The 21,016-nt window shown below is 40.1% G+C and overlaps 1 protein-coding gene across 7 annotated transcripts in view; it reads right to left on the bottom strand.

Moving 5' to 3' along the window:
• FNDC3A (fibronectin type III domain containing 3A) overlaps positions 1-21,016 on the bottom strand; it is a 112,634-nt gene that overhangs the window by 28,927 nt on the left and 62,691 nt on the right. For all 7 annotated transcript variants that reach the window (XM_032099740.1, XM_032099739.1, XM_032099741.1 and 4 more), the window contains 6 exons: positions 20,765-20,841; positions 15,901-16,138; positions 13,096-13,368; positions 11,017-11,075; positions 5,196-5,353; positions 3,969-4,028 (listed from right to left, as the gene is read on the bottom strand). In XM_032099740.1, the coding sequence (XP_031955631.1) occupies positions 3,969-4,028; positions 5,196-5,353; positions 11,017-11,075; positions 13,096-13,368; positions 15,901-16,138; positions 20,765-20,841 (865 nt within the window). The remainder of the gene's footprint in view (positions 1-3,968; positions 4,029-5,195; positions 5,354-11,016; positions 11,076-13,095; positions 13,369-15,900; positions 16,139-20,764; positions 20,842-21,016) is intronic.

Raw genomic sequence — 21,016 nt, forward strand, 5'->3', positions numbered from 1 at the left:
ATGAAAACCGAGCATTTGGAATTAAGTTACTGCCTTGCTGATTCATTAGTAAAATATCACTGTTATAAATAAATAACTGGGGGAAATATCTTGGTCAATAGAAGCAATAAGAAGGAAAGAAAAGAGTCCTTTACTTCGGATGTACATCATTACCATCAGTCGACTTTAGTCTCACAATTATATTTGAAATATGTCTGTTATTAGCTGTACTTTGGCTGGAAAATAATGGTAGCATTTTGCAGGCTCATTATCTGTTGTAGAGATATTAACTGATATTATGAATAATTCTTCTGCAAGGGCTTTCATCAGATGAGCACAACAAAGCTGTTGATATATTTTCAGAGTATCCTCTGCACTCCTTTAAGTGTCCTGCTGAGTGTGTTCACCTTGTCCTTTCCTTTAGTAAGGCTGTGAATTAACTCTCCACATACTTCAAAAGAGTGAATCCCTGCTTCTGTCTCAAAGAGAAATGGCTTGTTTTTCAAAAAGCTTGTCTCCAAAAGGAAATACATGATTATCATCTGGCCTCCCTCTGCCCCCTAAGCTGTGCAGCTATGCCTTGCCTCTTTTTTGGGTCAATGGCACATTACTTTCTTCTGATTCATCTGTTCCTTTGAAAAGAACCCCAAAACCAAAACTCTCCAAAAAACCTCTTTCCTCTGATCACCAATATAAGATCTGAGTTGCCAGCTTAAGAAGATACAAAAATCCTGATATATTTTTGATGCATCAACAGCAAATCACAGGAAATTTGGCTTTATAGATTTCACAGACAGCGAGGAGACATTCCAACAGTGACAAAAGTAGAACACAAAGTTGTCTGTGAAATCTACATACAGTTGCAAATATTTAATATGTCAGTTATCTTTGTGGTTGAGTCGTTCCAGTCTTTGTTGATTTTATGCAGTGTTCATACTGGCAGAATACTGTTTAGGAAGAGCTTGGATGGCCAAGCCACTGATTCCCATGTATTGCCTACAACAATCAGAATTAAGCAAGAAAAAATCTGAATGTAGCCCAATAGAAAAGAATTAAACAGAAAAAAAATTTCTAGGCACTGACCCTTATACTCCATGAATTTTCAACTTCAACCTTGTTGGATAAAATATATAAATGCCACTAAAATAGGAACAAAATCACAGGGAAATACTTCCACGTGAAAGAGCTTTGAGCCAATTTAACATTCATCCTTCTCCTGACCTTGTGCTCCAGGCAATACAGAGGCTCAAATTAAATGAGGGCTGTGATAAGAACAGACCAACCCTCTTTTGCTTTCAGTTTGGCAACCAGGACAACACTGTGGAAAACAGCTCTGGGAGGTGTAGACCCCTTCACACCAAGGACTGAGAACCTAGCTCTCCCACTTGAGCAAATGTCAAAAAGGCTACTGTACAAGGCAAATCCTATCCTAAACCTGATGTGAAAGGAGGCAGAACATTGTTAACTTAGACTCCTACTATGACACACTTCTGTTCCCTGTGCTTCTTACCAGCTGCCTCTAAATTGCTTCCCTTGGTCAGTACACAGGGATCTTCAGGTTCTCCACACAGTCAAGAGAGGTAAATCCTTCACATGCTGGACATTCAGTCATGTCTAAGAAGGTACTCTCCACATGCCATTATCTCCTGAAAAGGCAGTTCTTCTAAGGAGGCCTTCATTTCTGCCTTCACAATGGTCTTTTATTTGTAAACTGCTGTATTCACACAATTTTTTTTTTAAACCAAGAATCACAGAACAGTTTGGATTGGAAGAGACCTTTAAAGGTCACCTTGTCCAAACTCTCCTGCAATAAGCAGAGACATCTTCAACTAGATCAGGCTGCTTAGAGCCTTGCCCAACCTCTCCTTGAACGGTTTCCAGGGATGGGGCATCCACCATCTCTCTGGGCAACCTGTTCCAGTGTTTCACCACCCTCTTCCGTATATCTAGTCTAAATCTACCCTCTTTTAGTTAGAAACCATTATCTCTCGTCCTGTCACAACAGGCCCTACTAAAAAGTATGTCTCCATCTTTCTTATAAGCCCCCTTTAAGTACTGAGTCTTCTGCAGGCTGAACAACTTTTGTGGCCCTCCTCTAGAGCCACTCTAAAAGGTCACCGTTCTTCTCATGATGGGGACCCCAGAGCTGGACGCAGCACTCCAGGTGGGGTCTCACCAGAGTGGAGCAGAAGGGCAGAACCACCTCCCCCTCACCCTGCTGGCCACACTGCTTTTGATGCTGCCCAGAACACAGTTGGCATTTTGGGCTGCAAGTGCACATTGCCAGGTTATGCCCAGCTCTCCATCCACCACAACCACCACACTTTTCTTGGCAGGGCTGCTCTCAATCCCTTCATCCTGCAGCTTGTGTTGATACCGGGGTTGCCCTGACCCAAGGGCAGCACCTTGCACTTGGCCTTGTTGAACCTTATGAGATTTCCATGGTCTCACTGCTCAAGCTTGTCCAGGCCTCTCTGGATGGCATCTGATCTTCAGGTGTGTCAACTGCACCACTTGGTGGTTGACACTGCAAGCTGCTTGGTGTTTTCTGCTGGAAGCTCACTCGATCCACTGTCTATGTCACTGCTGAAGACATTTGACAGTATCGGTCCAACACAGGCCCCTGCAGGACACAACTTGTCACTGATCTCCATCTGGACATTGAGCCATTGATCACTGTTCTGTGAATGTGACCATCCAACCAATTCCTCATTTTCCAAGAAGGATACTGCGGAGGACTATCTCAAAGGTCTTACAGAAGTCCAGATAGGTAACATCTGCAGTCCCCTTGTCCACTGATACAAGTCACTTGATCATAGGCCACTTGGTTCTTCAGGCAGGACTCGTCCTTGGTGAAGCTGTGCTGGCTGTCCCGAATCACCTCCCTGTCCTTCATGTGCCTTAGCATGGCTTTTAGAAGGATCTGTTCCATGATCTTCCCAGGCACAGAAGTGAGGCTGACAGGTTGGTAGTTCCCACAGTCTTCCTTCCTACCCTTTAAAAAAATAGGTGCAGTGTTTTCCTTTTTCCAGCCACACAGGACTTCACCTGGTTGCCATGACTTTTCAAATATGATGGAGAGTAGTTTGGCAACTACATTACCTAAGTCCCTCAGGACTCTGGGATGCATCTCATCAGGTCCCATACACTTACATACAGGTCCCATACACTTACCTACAGGTTCCTCAAACCTGTTCTTCTCTTACTGTGGGAGGGACTTTCTTCCCCCAGTCCCCATCCTGCTGTCCATCCACTGGAGAGGTGTGAGAAGAGAGGCTGCCAGTGAAGACTGAGGCAAAAAGGTTGTCGAGTACCTCAGCCTCCTCCTCATCCATAGCTACCAGTTTGCCAGTTGTGTTTGTTCGGGAGGATACGCTTTCTCTGACCTTTGTTTCTGGGTGACAAAGCTTTAGAAGCCCTTACTCTTTGCATCCCTTGCCAAGTTCAGCTCCAGATGACCCTCCAATATTTTAAAAAAAGAGGGAAGAACAACACCTAACCCCATCTTCCCAACCCTATGCTATTTCTTCTGACCTACTGAAGTAGTCAATTCTGCTAGAAGGGTAGAACTACACTGAGCTGGGGGCATACTTTGTTGTGCATATGAGGTCAGGGTCACTGATCTACTGGAGCAAAGCAAAAGCAGTATAATGTGACCTTCGGGTGGCCAGGCAGGGAGCATCTTCCAGGGCAAGGTACTTTACAGTGCTGCCTGTGGAAAATTGAAAAGTAGCATCTGTGCCTGGCTCCAAGGACAGAAAAAGGCCACTGTGCTGGCATAAAGGAAAGAGCATGGATGTAGGATGGAGATGCACCAATCTTATGTTGTCCAAAATGGACTGAGTGGACAGCTACGCCAAAAACGTTGATTTGTGACTCTAAAGAGGGTGAGAAGTGGTAAAGACCATCTCTGAAGACTTAGGCAAATACACAATGAAACTTTTAGAACATTTCCACTGAATTTAATGAAGAGAAAGTGAGATACTCACTTTGCATGGTAATCAGTTGCTGGCCTGAGATCATTTACAGTGACTTTATTTTCTTCTCCACTGGAAGGAGATACAAGTTTGTGTTAAAGTCTACTTCAGAATTCCATACATTTATAAAAAAAGACATGTATCATCTAACTCAGTCAATACACCTTCTATGAAATATATTTGCTAACAGTTTGTCTTTTGCTAAATATAGCAACACGTAAATGCATTTACCTTTGAATTTTAGAGGCTTCTTGTGTTATTCCTGTTCTTTTGCCCTGGTGGTTTTGGGGCACTTTTTTGTTTGGTGCTTTCTAAAAAGTAGCAATTATTTTCTTCTTTACTTAGTAGGACAAGCTGCATGTGAATCCATGTATGTTATTACTCAAAAAAAACCATTTAAGTATTGGAGCCCACAGAAGCTCAGTCCAGTCTTGCAAAAACAATTATCTAAAACTGTACCTGACTGCATATACCTACTTGTTAGAGCCTAGGAAACAGAAAAGGCACCAAAATAACACCTATTAGTCTGCTCTTGCTGACATCAGCTTATCTTAGCAAAGGTCATTTCTCTTCCTCTAGTTTCTTGGATAGGGATACTCAACTTGTAATTACATGAAATTCATGGAAGGTAACTAAGATAAACTAGCTATATACAAAGGTTTATAGCTATTAGAGAGCTCTATACCCTTAACTCTAAATTTTACTGTCATATCTCTCCAAATCGCAAAAAACTGACTGAAAACCATTGTGTTAGGAATGAAACAATTGGAGAGTTTTGTTTGCTTTGCTACTGCTATGAGTTGTGTTCTGTGTGAATTTCCTTTTTTTTTTTCATATAATAAGACTGTCTCTTACAAAGAGCAATTTTAGGGAAGGGAGGGATAGCCTTACTGGGAGCAGGATCATGTGCTGACATAAAAAATAATAAATAAAATTAATTTTTCTCAGTACTTGCATGTCTCACTATTTGAGAATCCATGGTGTCTAGTGGAGCTGGTTGAAACACAGCAAAAGTGGTACTAAAATATGCCTCCAACATGTAAGAACATCCGGTTGATGGCAGAGACTTCAGTAATAAAATGAAACAAATTCTACTGAAAAAAGGTAGCTAATTTCAAAATAGAAGTTACCCAAAACTGCTAATTGTTTAACTTCCTGGACAACAAGCAGATTTTTAATGAGGTTTTAAGCCACATATTTCAGTGCAGCAGTGATTAAATAAAAATAGCCAACACCTACATGTACACAGTTCTGTACTTTCCATCTTTTCCAGTACTTGAAATCATCACTTCATAAGTATAAACCTCTGGTATGTCATTCTTGTCTGTGTCTTCTCCGGGATCACTGCATGGAGGGGACCACATCAGCAGTGCTGTTCTTGCCTGAATATCCGATACCTGTAGAAACACAAAGTTTTGAGATCTCCACCATTTAAATGCTATTGTATATAAATGTTACTTTGCCACAAAGGATCAAGAAGAGAAAAGAAAGTCATATACCACTACCAAATCAGAGTATTTATACTGATACACTAGCTACTAACTAGTTTTTACAGATGAAATCAGGCTGGAAATGCAAGGAATGCCATGAGAGAAATGCAATGCCAGGCTGGGGGCTGAGGGCAGAGACAGCTGTCGGTATCAAACGCCACCCAGTGGGCTGCTGAAACATGGACCAGAGCTTAGGCAAGGCACAGGAGATGGCAAAGCACATCCTGGGACACCGGGCACTTCATTAAATCATGCTTCTGGCACCTTTTTCTCTGAAGCCACAGGGACTATAACTTTTTAATACCTTCTTGCTTCTTATGAAATATATAGAGATGAAGGCATGCTCACAAGGTCCATGTACATACACATAGAGACAATATCCTGAAGAATTTCTGTGGTGGTGTTTGCCTGCACACCCCAGTCATTGCAGAAAGCCTGGATACGAACAGTTGGTGTGACAGAAATAAGAGTATAACCATTGTGTGTGAATGCAACATCTCCAGCTATCCAACTAGTGCTGGCCCCAGCAGACTAATCATACTAAAGGCAGTAACCCTTGGGTGGGTTAAATGGAAATGGAGAATCACAAGGAGACTCCTGAAACACAGAGGTCATCAGCTTCAAAGTGTAGAGGTAGCAGGAAAATTTGTAATGGGGTTGAGGGGTAAGAGATGCTGGAGTAGAACAGAGCAATGATCAAAACCTGGCCTGACAGTGTGAGAAATTGCCCTGCCAACCACTGCTGCCTCCATCCAGGCCTGATGGACGCTGTGAGTAGCTGCACCCTAGCTGGTGCAACAGCAGTTTGGGGTGCAGCAGGCACGGACTCACAGCTCAGGTGAGTGCATGTGACCTGGTGGAGAGTTTTCTCAATGGCCTTTGGATTAGCAGATTGTAGGGAACAACAGATTCTAGGGAATAATGCAGTTACACACAAAGCTACTGAAGCAACCATGTCTTCCAAAGGAGATGCGTGACTAGGGGCGCCCACACTCCCAAAAGAGTGGGTGCTGCAAGGGGCTGAGGATGCTCATGTTTTTGTAGGTGAGTGCACAGGTGCATGCAGGTGATTACACATTTTAAGGATCTGTTATAGAAGAATGCCTAGAAATTTGTGGCTGTTCTTAAGTATTGCACATCTGCTATCGTGGTTTGTATGTTGCACCCACCTACTGTTTCCAATCTTTTATAAGAGAACTCAAAACATGTTTCATTATATGAAATGACTAGTTTTACAATATGACTATAATATATGTCTATTTTGGGAATAATTGCTTTTGAAAATCTATTACTTGAGTATCAGAATCAAAAAGCTATCTTCACAACTGGTGCTCTCAAATTGCTATAATCTACTGAACTAAAAAACTGAATAGGTCAGCTTCAAGAATGAAGTAGAGAAGACATGACTTACTGACAGCAAACAGGAAGAAAAATCACACTATGTGAGCTTCAATGTCTTGGAAACAATGTCACCAAACTGTTATGCACTAACAGGACTGTACATCATATCCTAAAAGGGATCAAATGCTGGTAGGACTACACACTGAACTTTATCTTTAAAATCTGGTAAGAAAAAACCCACTACTATCTTGATGCAATCACAAACTAGACTAACACTATCTATAACCACCACCAAGTAAAATTCTAGCATTTCTGTTAGTCTTTGGAGTTGTGGGAAGCATCTGATCAAAGTTCCCTCCTGGACAATCTTTACCCCATCCTCCTGAACTGCAGCAAGCAGCAGGAGATCCTGAGGGAAAGAAAATGTAGGTTCCTCAAGGATCTACTGTACTTCAGGACTAGTAGATGCATTTTAAGATGATCTGTTCCTAGGTTTAGGTGCTTTAACAGTTGAATTTTTTTCCCTAGTGTCCAGGCAGTGTCTCTCTTACTACCAGCTATGCCTACTAGTCCTAGCCATCATGGAGTTGAACATTAGATCTTCCCTTCCTTTTGCAGTTGTTTCTTACGCATTTGAAGACTGTTAGCATTTGAGTTTCCTCTCACCTATCAAATCTGATCATTCCCACTGTTCTCCTTATCTCCTACTGATTTTCTTTAGTGCTTTGCCCAGAACTGCACAGAACACCCCATCTAACACTTTGCTAATGACACCTGACAGATTACATTTCCTTCACAGGATATTTTCAAAAAAACCTCTGTGACAAAAGGAAAGAAAAAAGTATTTTTGAAGAACCAAGATTTAAGATCAGAAGAATCCACTACTATTATGTGCTCTGAGACACTTGGGAGTGGCTTTTTCAAAAAACTTGGCATTACTTATTACTTTGTATGCTTATGCAAGCAGCTGATTCTGATTGCAAATCTGAGCACTATGTACTTCTGCAAAGCAGAGTATAATACTTGGGTCAGGCTCTAGCACTGTGGAAACAAGAGGTGAGCATGTCTTCATTAGCAATCCAGCTTGCCAAAGTGAATCTCCTCATTAAGTATGTTACACGTGACATTTGGGTCAAACAAAAGAGCAGTTTTAGCATGTGCAATCTGGATTGCATTCACAGTAACCCAAGATACTTAACTGTGAGTAAGGTGCATCACATGCCAGAAGTCCACAAACATACACAGAACCAGAAAGTATCATGTTCTCCAAAGGGATTTACATGCTACATAACCAACCCTCAAATTCTGAGCTGTTACTGCCTCTTCTTATTAAATAGTCAGCCTTCTGCATCATTCTTCATTTGGTTTTGCCTTTCAGGTCTTCTCTTCTGCTTGCTTTATTTGGTTAACATACATGACAGTTGGCGAAGACTTTGCTCAAACACTGAGGTGCAATCTGCAGAACCACTCCAATTTACATCTGGGTATAAATAGTTCAAGACCTCCCTAAGTAGAAGGGTCATCTGGTGTCAGTATCACGTTTCAACTTGACTTAACACTGCCTTGTGTGAAAGGATGAGGGATTCATATGGGGAAAAGTTTCAAGGAAACTATATCAAATCCAACAGGAGTTTGGAGGCAGCAAAATTGATGCATCCCATACTGCATAGAACTGAAAGGTATTTTGAATGAAAGAACATGATGGAGACCACCACCTGATTTAGATGTGCATGCCCTGAACCCAAGCATTGAGACATGGGACAGCCCAGGACAGGCCACAGCCTTCAGCATTCCTCCAGGCTTTCTGGAGCAGAATATGGTGCAATGGACACTGCACAGTACAGCACCCTGTATGGATCATCTGATTGTAACGGCCACCACTACAGCCAGCACTGCCTGTGCCAGCACCTGTTCACCGAGAGAACAGAATACTGAATGATCCATCAGAAACCACAGTACTCATAGTAATTCCTTCAACCAAAACATTAATCAAAACCTGCAGGTATATTTCTGATAAGAACCACAAAGAGAAGGTTCCTGAAGGACAGAACAGTGTCCTGGTTCAACTTGTGGGAAAGTAAGGAAAACATTTCCTTGATGAGAACTGTGGGAGGGTTGCCTGTGATCCTGAAAGGCCCAAGTAGGTAACACAGACTCCTTTCACATCACAACACAACCACACATCCCCAAGCTGCAACATCAGCTAGTCTTCACCCCCTCACAGCCCTGACAGTCCCCTTGCCTTCCTAAAGCGTAAGCCTCTCCAAGTGCTTGAAGTCTGGCTTTTTTGCCTTGTGTACACTATGTATCTGTAGCAGACTACCACTGCCTGTGCCTGTGATGTCTTCTGAGCTGCAGAGATCGCTTGTTTGCACACAGCTCCATGCAATGATGTTCAAGCAAGGACACAGGCAGGGAGGGGAAATAGTGCGCTTGCCTAAAAGGCACGGATGGTTCAATGTTGAGGGCAGAAGGAAGTGAAACAAAACACTGATGAGCACTGGCACTACATTGTTTTTCCCTATGTCATTAGCAACACAGCACAGGACCCCACCTGTTGATCCATTCTTCTCAGTCTCATTCAGAGAGAGTTCAGAACTCCCCTTGGCAATGCAGCCATTGATAAGACCCCAATTTCAGACAGCTCCCACCTCCATGCTGCTTAGCCACCAAAGACACAGGGGGCATTGAAGACATGTCAAAACCCATTCTGATGCTTTGGACACCGCAGGACACCAACTGTTTAGGACTTCCTCTATACAATCCCTGCTCAGCGCTTGGAGAACCACAGAATCACAGAATGGTTGAAGTTGGAGGGGACCCCTGGAGGTCATCTGGTCCAACTCCCGTGTTTAAGCAGGGCTATGTAAAGCCAGCTACCTGGAACTATGTCCAGACAGCTTTTCAGTATCTCCAAAGAGGGAGTATCCACAAACTCTCTGGGCAAGTCGTGCCAGAGCTGTCATCCTCACAGTGAAAAAGTGTTTCCTGATGTTCAGAGGGAACCTCCTGTGTTTCAGTTTAGGCCCATTGCCTCTGGTTTCTGACGCTGGGCACACTGAAAAGAGCCTGGCTCCATCCTCTGTGCACTTGCCTTGCAGATATCTATATACATTGATAAGATCCCCTCTGAGCCTTCACTTCTCCAGGCTAAACAGCCCCAGCTCTCTTGGCCTCTCCTCATCAGGCTGTAAAGAAACATATGAAAGAAGAATCAAGACTAGGACACTAAACTGGGATGAGGTTACCTTGCAAGTGAAGGGAAGAAGATACATAGCTGATGAAATGGAGGAAGTAGCTGACTGACTGGACAAACTCATGGCAAGCTCCTCCATGTTGGAAGTTTCAGTTGTATGGACCATGCTACAATGGGGAATACAGTCTGTTTTTACTCAGGAAAGATGGTGGACTCAGGATGTGGTGAAGATTTTTGGAAAAGATGTGGAAATCTTCACAGAAAAGTGGGGACCAGGGAAGGTCCAGACGATGAAAGAAAAAGACAGCCTGCTCCTACAATGCAAGAAACTCCTGAATTGGGCCAACAATGCTTTAAAGAGTATCTACACAAAAATATGCATAGCTTTACAAAACAGAAAAGAAATTGGTAGATTTTTCAAGCAGGTAGCTCAGAAGTCACTGCTGACAGTCACCTTCCTTGGTGAAATTTACGTCTCTCTTCCCCTGGAGGTGCAAAAAACTCTTAAAGAGAAATAGGTCTTTTTTTTTCTCTACTTTTGCAAATAAGGTTTTACAAACCCTCATTTTTGGTGATATTTCCAAAAACCCTGTCAGGTATCTCTCATGCCTAGAGATATGTGGTGTGTAAAACTGTTTTCCTGAACAGTTAAGACTAAACAAAGTTACAGGAAATTGAGAACAGATTCTGCAGTAAAATATTATGTTAAGCATCATATTCCATTAAGCAGCAGCATTATGGCTACTGGCAATGTTACATATCTCTCTACGTGTTTTAAATAATTCTGTTAATACTGAGATTCACAGAGTAGCCAGGAAGAATTCTGCACAGCAAGTATTAAGACAGTTTTAATTTCATGAATGTTAATACACTAAAAATTACTTCAGTTGTTTACAGTAACAAGAAGTTAAGTGAATTTGCTTTAGTATGGAAAGTTAAAGACCCTTTAAACTTGGGAGAGAGAAAAGGAGGTGTAACTGTGTAAAATAGCAACAGATATATTCTGATTTTATGGAAAGCTTTTGTTACTTACCACTGGCTTGGCTATATTAGAAAGCAGCGCTTCCAGTGCTTTTGTTTCTTCATCCTTTTCTTAAAAAGTAAATCAAAGCAAAAGAGAAAGTACCCATGAATATTGTGCAGTAACTTTACAGTGAAATAGCTTTTAAAATTCAACAACTGCACACAGTAGAAAGCATTTATGAAGTAGAACATCTTGCTAACTTGCATTCATCTAGGGCAACATAAACGCAAAAAAGCTTCTGAAGAAGTTGCTAATATAAAACTATTTCTAAAGCCCTTCTACGCTTTATGGAATACAGAAAGCCTGGTTATCATTTATTAATGTATAACTTTAAACCAACTGGTGCTCTGAAGAACTTAAGATCCTGGATATTTTCCACAGATTTCTCTTTGGATGTAGATGCAGTCAAGTTACAGTAGTTTAAATGTGTTACTGCACATCAGCTGTAAGCCTACTGGTAACACTACTGGCCTCCCTCAATTGCAAGGGAAACAATCTACAGTGTTTTGTGTCAGCTGAAGGTATAGCTGAGCTTTATAAAGGATTTAGATTTTACAGAAAGCGCTTTACCTGCTTTTCTCACACAAAATTTAAATTTTATTACCTCAATAGTGTGAGTGAACAGGCTACTCAGTTTTCAATCTGTGGCCAGGCATTTTTAATTCATTTAACCTGCCTTAAAAGAAACATAAAAGAAAAAACAAAGCCTAACAAAATTCTTAAGAAAAACCAAATCAAATCTATTTACAACTTTGTTTCTAAGATGGTTTATGCTGTTGAAACAAATCCAATGCTTTTCTGACTTGTATGACAACTCTAAGTCACTGACTTCTGTTTGACAAGTCAAAGTCTCAGTACATAATTTTCCCCAATGTCTCCTGAAATAATTTTGAAAAGTGGACTTTCCCATTTTTCATAAAAAATACTTCTAAGGAAACATCACCATAACTTTTGTAATGTGTAAACAACAGTACATTTTATCACTTGTGCCTTGTTAAAGTTAGCTCACAGATAAACACCAACCAACAGAAAGTAAATTGAAGCCAAGACAAGATGCCATTCTGGAACTACAATGACAAGTATTCAAGTTTGGAGCCATAGTTTCCAGCTTCTGACTTTTGGCTGTATCTCAAATGTGACCCTTTCACAGGGCATCATCTACAAAAATTTTTAAACAGCTCTCATAGGTTGAGATTTCCTGGTTTTGATTAGATGTACTTTCTTCACAATTTTTTTGGTTACAGCAATCTATTAGCACAAAATTATTATCTCAAAGCAAACTTCAGAGAATTGAGAAAAAACAATGGTTTATTTCCCTTAGCATCACCAGTTACAGTTCCTTATTCTGAAAACACTGCTCTTAGCTGATGACAAGTCTATGATATGTTCAGAATCTGAGGGTCTATGCCAGAGACCTCAAACTTGCATAGTGACACATCATCAGATTTGACAATGACTGTATTACTGAGTGAGTTCAGTCCATCTAATGAGATCACAAGCTTTCCAGTGAAATAAAAATATTATTAATAAGCACACCCCCTACAGTAGTGTCTTAGAACACATGAACTCACAGGGACTAACGTGAGGACCAGCCTTTTTCTACAAGGGCTTTTCAACAATGAGTGGGTAGGGATAGGCCAGTTTTATATAATGGCAGTATCTCTTTTACAAAATATTCTTTATCAAGTTGAATGTATGTTACCTGATTCAGACACTTGATTCTTTCCATGTTTTCTATAATATCAAGCAGGCCATCAATATTCAGGGATTTCTTAAAACCCGAGCACTCCGAACAAAACAGAGATTTTTGTTGAGTGTTACGAAGTATGACTCATAATATTTTCTCAAATGTACATGGCGACCTCCATACCAGCAGTTTTTGTTCTCTTAGGCCCACATTCCCATGTGACGAGCAGGTTGATCACCCTTAACTCCATTCTACATAAGTCAGGGCAGTTACAGGCTGCTACTCCACTGCAAGACTGTCAAAGTGTAGTGTTCTATTTACAAATGTTATGCTCAGCCAGACACTGGACTTACATCATATATTAATATGCGTGTGTATGCAGTATTTTTGGTAACACTTACCTTCTACTTCTGAGTCTGTCTGAGAATTGCTTTTTCCTTTACCCAAAGACTTGCATTTGGTAGAACCTGTGCTTATACCAGCTACATTTTGTCCTTTTGTAAGTCCATTAGGTTCACTTGTAGGAGAAGGACTTTTCTGAGGAGATGATGGAGGACTGTTTAACTTATCCTTCTGAGTTCCATGTCGATCTTTTAACTTTTTTTGTAACCTTTCATATGTTTTACTAGACCTTTCATCTCTAAAGTTGGATCTTCCATGAGCAGGCAGAGTATCTAAATGAAGGAAGGACCAAAAAAATCATTAAGAACAGAATCTAATTAAAAATCTACCTAAAAATGCTATGTGAGTTAAATGAGCACCTGTGTGTAAAACTGTATCTCTACTCCTATTTGAAAACTGAATTGTCCAGCAGGTAAACTGATACACACTAAATGGACATTAACAATATGTTAGGGAAGAAAGTGTAATCTTTCCTTCTCCCATCTTTTCTCCACTTAAAAATTATTCTTGAAGTGTTTCTATAATCTTTATTGAGCTGTAAGGTACAGGGTAAAGTCTATACAGAAAAAATGTGCTACATTATTACACTGGAGGGGCTTGAGCTAATGTTAAATTTAAAAATCCATTATTTTAACTTTTGGAATGCAACTAGAACTCTAATACTTTAATGATGCTTCAGCAGGAATCAACAGGGAAAACACCCATAAAAGCATAGAAACATAGAACCTATGATCTATGGGGCAATGGAGAGACACTAAAACACTGAAGGCAGTACTGCTAGGCCTTGTAAGTGCACTATACCTGCACACAGCAACCCGAGGCATTGCTGCAGCAGCACCAAACTCTCATCTGTAAGTCAGAACCGGCTTTGGAAAAAAGTCAGTACCAGAGTACTGATAGCATTAAACTGCAAACTGGTGGACTCTTCTGTCCAGTTCTAACATTTGTATTCATTTCACCTTTATGCTTAGAAACAATTTAATGACTCAAGATTTAATATACCAAGTCTTTCCTCAGTGTAACCCTGCTTATGATAAATGCTGAAAGCTTTATAACAAAATACATCTTTCAAAATCCACAGAATTTGCTCATTTTCAGTTAATTTGGATCAGTCAGTCAGAAGAATACATTATTTGTTATTCCTTATGAGACAGGAAGTACTGAAAATAAGATCAAATAAGAACTTCCTTGCAAGGATAAAAATAAAAACAAACTAGAGAACTTCTCAATTTCTGGTTTTTTTTTTTTTTTTTTTTTTTTAAAGTCAGCTTAATTCCCAGAAAGTTTGACAGACAACTTCTAGATAAGCTATATCTATTTAGAAATGCGATTTTCACTACCTTTAGAGAGTTCAGTGCTCCTGTCAGGGAACTACTGTACTCTATGAGCACCTGGGTTTTTTTGGGGCTTTTTGGTGGGGGCTTTTTGTTTGTTTGTTTTTCCTTAAATTTAGATTCCTGAAATAGGAGCCTAACCGTGGGTTTTGACTTTTGAAAGCTCTAGCCAAAGTCAGATATCCAGAATTAAATACCAGATATGTAGCAAATAAATAACAAATTACAGTATTAATCCTTTAATTTCCTAAACCCAAGGGCATTTTACATATATATTAAAAATAAAGGAAGCATAAAAAATCCCACTTTATCAATATATTTTACATTAGCAGTTTTGCAAATTATCACTGAATTCATACTTAAAGTGAAATAACCTGGCAGCAGAAATCTAAAAAAACATTATTCTATTAAGAAGTATCATTTATCTTTGATGCATTTAATTATCATACTCCAATTTCTTAATTTAGCAAACTAAAAGCAAACAACTGCCATCTACAAGAAATCAGGAAATTAATAAAACTACAAATAAGCACCCAAAGAGCATCTAGTAATGTACTGTTATCAAAGTAGTGCAAGAAGAAATAAAGTACAACACAAGAATATAGAAATACTAAGAATTCCAGGAAGATCAAGACATTGGTATATTCTTATCTGACCGCTTCATACATCCTGACTATTTAAGCTCACAAATTAGATGAAGGCCATTTTTAGATTATTTTAATGGTATCACAGAATGTTGAGAAGTTGTGTTCAGCCTTCTTCTCCACAGCTTCTAGCTTTTTCTAAAAACAGCAACCTAGAATTGCTCTCTGAAAGTCTTTCAAGGTTGGCACCTGCCTTATCTAAAGAAAAGCAAGTCTACCAGACATGTAAATATTAATCTAACAATCCAGCCCTGAGCTAGAACACAAACACACTGCCACCAAACCATAGTAAAGGCAGATGTCAATAGCACTACCAAAGACAGCTTAAACTACTTTATTAAGTTTAGGTTAGTGGCACTTCATTACTCCAATTGGACTTCAAAGGGACAGTCAATTAAATGCATACAGTTTTATGAAAAATGGACTACTTTTTTCCTTAATCAATACTAAGAATTCCTATGTCATGGTTCAAACAGGATGTTTGCAAGACATGAGATCTCAGAACAGTGCTCAGGCATGGAATTAAATGCTGAATCACCACACACACTTTCTGCATTGCTTTCCTGGGACAATCTGATACATGTAAGAAGTAATCTCTATGTTTAGTGGATCACTGAACAGACAACGAAATAAATTAAAAGAACTTCTGGTATAAAAAACTTCAGTCAAATCAAGGCTGGTATCCACATAAAATTTTTTGTGTATGACTCCCATTCAAGCTATAAGTCTTGCTTGACAAAGCCCACACAACAATGTAACAGATGCTGGAAATGAGCAGAACATTATCCCCTTTGACAAAACTTGCAATATCTGATGAGCTACTTACCCACATCCCCATAGACTTGTGAAGTGTGATACTGTGGAATGTACTGCGTTGCCATGTCACCGGCTCCAGTCACAGGTGAGTATATGTGACGGGGTGGAGGGGGTATCATGGCTGGAAGAGGAAGGAAGCCGGGCAATGGGGGATGTGGAGGCCTGTGTATCACTGTATGACCACCAGGATGGAATTCTGGAGCCTGGGGAACCACCACAACCCTTCGAACACCGTTATCCTCAATGACCTGTACAGTGAGAGACACCACACACCAAAAGAGAAATGACAGTCTGAAAAATACGTTTCTATAGATCCTTAAACAAAATCAGGAATAGTAAGCCCCTTAAATCTGATGAAAGGAAAACAGGAAATAGCAAGAAAAAAGAAAGGGACAATAAAGGGCTACCTATTTTAAGTGTATTAACTGCAGCAATGCAGCAAGTTCTCAATGTGGTGGGGAAGAAAACTGTTAAAAAATATCTGAGAGTATCTAACAAACAACCTGGTATATTTATGGCACGAGCCTAGCTTCTCCTAAGGGTCCTGTTTCCACCCTCATTCACAGTGCTTGTATGTCTCACTGCTGTAGGATTTGCTCTACAGCATAACAACTAGATTGCTCCCTAGAAATGAACTGGTGAACTGACAGACCTCGCTCTGCATCAATAGTGAGAGAAAAGGCAAGAAGTGTCTGGGTTTTGCTCTGTCCTCAACTCAGCCCACCAACACTAACCCAGGAGACACTTGTCATATTGGCCCTGCAGCAGCCATCATCTGCATCAAGCTGTTCACAAACAAACTACCAGGATGGCAGTCAGCCCTCTCAAAACTCCTTCACAAGTCAAGTTCTAAAATTTTTTTTCCTTCTCCTCCCCCTATCCCTCTACCTGTTAAGAGGTCTTGAAGCCTGAAGGAAGCCACATGCTACTGAGAAAATGGAGGCCTTTGTGGCAGTCTCTGGCAGACTCTGTAGTGCAGGGGCTTGTGAAAAATTAGCAATGGGAGATGTGACAGGATAGCCTTTGTGTGAGGTATCTGAGCGTGGCCCTTAGCAATGCTGCCAGAAGTGCCAAGCAATGGCAGTAGCATATGCAATCCCATGGTGAGAATCTGCAAGATGCATGGAGCTAAGGAGTGCTGAGCATGGTACTTGTAGCACATCTGGGCTGGGCAGCATGTGGGACTCTGGCGGAGAGCAGGCACAAGGGAACAAACCATACAAAGTACTGAAGCAGAAAATGCTTCTCAGTAAACAAGGGTGGGTCATCAACTAGACCAGAAACAAGGGTCTGCCCCTGATGCACCTCACATCATTACCCTCTCTAAATGTTTGTAAATTCACATAAATACATGACTGTTGGTGACAGATGATCTTGGCATAATTTGACTTGTGTGTATCGTAGTGTCAGTAACTTTAGTGTAAGGGATGCCAATGAATAAATTGTTCTTCATTTCCTAGTAAAATGCTGTAGAATAAAGTCACAGCAGAAACTGCAATGTAAGGTTTTAGATGAAACATTTATCCAGAAAAGGGGAGAAGAAGAATGGAATATCATGACTACATTCAACAGCAGGGGACAAAGCAACCCTATGACATAAGTTTTCACTGACATTTGAAATGAGATGGGGACATGTACACATACACCAATAAACATCCTGGTGCAACAGGAACAGATCAATAGATCAAAACTCTTGGTGCCAAGCTGCTTTCAGCTCCACTGTTTAAGGTTAATGGAATCATGCTTGGCTAGATTTAGCCCTGCGCCCTAGAGTGAATGCTTCCATCAAGTCCACGATGGAAAGCTCATTGGTTTTATCATGTCTCTGTTAGGGGTTGGTGTGCATCTGGTACATCTGGAACAGAGCTTCTGCTTTTGTTTTCTCTGCCAGCAATCTAATTTGTACATCCCCAAATTATCCTGCTAGCTGAACCAATGCAAGGTGAGATTGGTACAGGAAATTGTTCCAAAACATCACCACTGTGCTGAGAGATACAGTACTGTAGCTAGAGCTGCCTGCTTCTGGTACAGTAGAACATGGATATGCAACAACTTTCAGAAGACATAGAAGTGTGTACGCAATGGAGCTGATCCCACTTAACTTACATAAATAAACAGTTGGAAATTAATATGTTACTTAAGTGAATACAGCTTTAAAAAACATGCATACCATATGACTTTAAAAAATGGGTTATTTTCAGTACACAGAAATTGTCCTTTATTGGGAAAGAGTAATTAAAGACAATACTATTTAAATCTGTAACCATAGCTGTGTAGTATCCTAAAGGCAGAATACATTAGCAGTAAATACAACTAGAACTTCTGCTGCCCAATGAAATTCTCTAAACACTGAAATGTAGTTTTAATTATTTAAGTCCCTTTTGGTTACAAAATCCCCCTAAATACTGCAACTTACTATGATTTTATGAGTAGGCTCAGATTATGTAGGAAGCAGCTTCCATTAAAAAACAAACAAACTACTTAGTTTATAACTTGTTTCCTTGGATCTGCTAATAGCCTAAGTAACTTGGAAATAACAATTCATAACAGCAGGGACCTTATGTTTAACAAGTCTGTAACTGTGTTTCCAGCTCTAACATCTGCGCAATGGTAGGCCTCTAGCAGACAACTACACAAAAAAAAAAAAAAGTTCCAAAATGCAGTCAGAGCACCATGCTAAGTCTATAATTGTAAGTTTAAAAAGTAAACAAGCTCTCTATTATCCCAACTGGGCTAATACAACGTGGTTCTGGCATAGGCCTGTTTGGTTGAGTGTAAATGTCACTGTAAAACTCACTGCAGACAGTGAATGTAGATGGCTTAAGAGAGGATGAATAAAGATGTGCTGTCTAGTTTTACAACTACAGTTCCAAAAGAAGAGGAAGGGAAAAGGAAATCAGCTCATGAATTGCTTTTTAGTTATGTGATATAAGAAAAGTGAATCTTTTATTCAGTGGTTATCCCCAACTTCTAACAGAGGACAGTACACTGTACTGTCAGTTCCAAACAGGAACTGAAGCAAGCAGAGACATAATAGAACTAAATGAAAATGGAGAGACAAAAGATGGTTATGTTGAAGCTCTTCCAGGCTGACAGCTTAGGACATTTAGCTGGTTTCCTATTCAACTCAAAATATAGCTGCAGCTGCTGACATTTAAAAATATAGTATGCTTGAAGGAACCATGGAAGTTTGCTAGGACTGAAGTAAGTCTGGGAAAATTCTTAGCTTGATAATGTCAGACTTTCCTGTTTGCAGACTACTATCAAATCTTCTGGCTTGTAAGAGGAACTCCCATCATAGACCTCAAAGTCTGCTATGTTTTGTCAGTAATTAACACTTCAGAAGGCTTATAAACTACGGATTTTCCTGGACTATGGTACTTCACTCAGATGAAAACAGCAGATGAGCTCATCCCACCTGTACTCTGAGCTGGACGGATGTGAGGCACCTTCAGTTCAAAGGTCAGAGCGCTGTGCTAAAACACCACCTGCTTGGACTAACAAACTCCAGTGAAAGGCTAGCAAGTGGGCCTCAGCAAGGCCCAGCCCTTCAGCATCCTCGATTTAAATTGTCCCCAAAGAAAGGATAAATTAATTAAAAAAATATTTTTCAGACTGGGACATGTTACACAACTTTTAAAATATGTACTTCATCAACTGAAAACAAGTAAGAAATACAGTGAAATTCCAATTTTCATTTAGCTCTAAACTTCTTTCACTTCTTTAAAAATGAATTCTAATAGGAATCAGGACTTTTTTACTATGACCTGAAGATATATGGACTTTGGTGATTATTTATAAGTAATTTTTCTTCTGACTGTCTGGGAACTCAACTACAAAGGATGCGTAGAATCAACTTATCAGCCAACTTCCAAGAGACAAAAGATAAAATCAGAGTAGTAGTCTGCCTGCCCTAACAGCCTTTTCTTTTGCTAGAGGACAATTTTTTTAAATGTTGTTCAGATAATTTGTCAAACATCTGTTGACACTGTGGGCTTTATTGTTATATTTTATGTGTTGTAGTCCCTTCTTGGTGTACACCACTGGATACCCACTAAGTCAGAGGTAGACTGGTCACAAGAACAGAAGGTCTTGAGAGAGACTTACATCATGGGGAGTGGTATTCATCTGCTCTTATTTCCAGATCTGACCTACTAAGCCCTAGACTTGTTCTACAGGTGAGGGAAAGAAAGAGGCACCATCTAAAAGGCCACACATCTCATTATAATACACATGTCAGAAATATCCAAGAGAAATCATCCTTTTAATCTACTTTGAAGGATGTCCAGGTTATCTATCTCACATTTAATTTTCAGGCATCTAAATTAGGAATCACACAGCAGTGAAAAAATGAAAGCCCCATTTTAAGATAAGGGGTAGAAACACCTATTATATGATAACTTAGTCCCAGCAGACAGCTGACATTTTTTCCATGCTGTTTGCTGTACTTTTTCAACTGACCTGTTTTGCTCCTTATCTGCAGGGAACTGCCCAGACATGAGCTATGTACATGTATAAATTATATCGCTGCCAAGAGAAAACATCCACTAACACAGGAATCAGTACAGGTCCTGCACAAGCAGCTATTTGGGTCATGATTGCATTTTATATTCAGAAGGCATCTAGTACATTAGGATTCTGAACTCAGCAAGGAACTGTGCTTGTTACAGTCACGTACATAGTTAATATATAACTGAACAGGCACATACACTGCATGAGAAGTCTCCCATCTCAGAGATACTGGGGGACATCTCCTCTTATTTCCTTGATGACAGTGACTGAAACCTAAGAAATTATTTTACTGAATTAGTGATTATGGTTCCAATTCCAAAATTTGCATGAAAAGAAATAAAATAAGAAGTGAAGTGACATACCTGTGGGGCATATCCAGGAGGCACATAAATAGTAGGCACTGAACCATTTGGGGACATCATTGGAACCTGAGCAGGACCTAAGTGGGTTACAGAAATATTGAGTACAGCACCATTTAATAATGTGAGAAAGCTGAAAGAACATACTGAACTGCAAAATCTCTGTGAAAAATATACAAGATAACATGGATAAACAAAAGCAATGAACTGTACAGATAAAATTATAGCAAAGGGCACCCTTTGAAATCTAAAAAC

The sequence above is a fragment of the Corvus moneduloides genome, chromosome 2 (assembly GCF_009650955.1).
Source record: "Corvus moneduloides isolate bCorMon1 chromosome 2, bCorMon1.pri, whole genome shotgun sequence".
NCBI classification, from domain to species: Eukaryota; Metazoa; Chordata; class Aves; order Passeriformes; family Corvidae; genus Corvus; species Corvus moneduloides.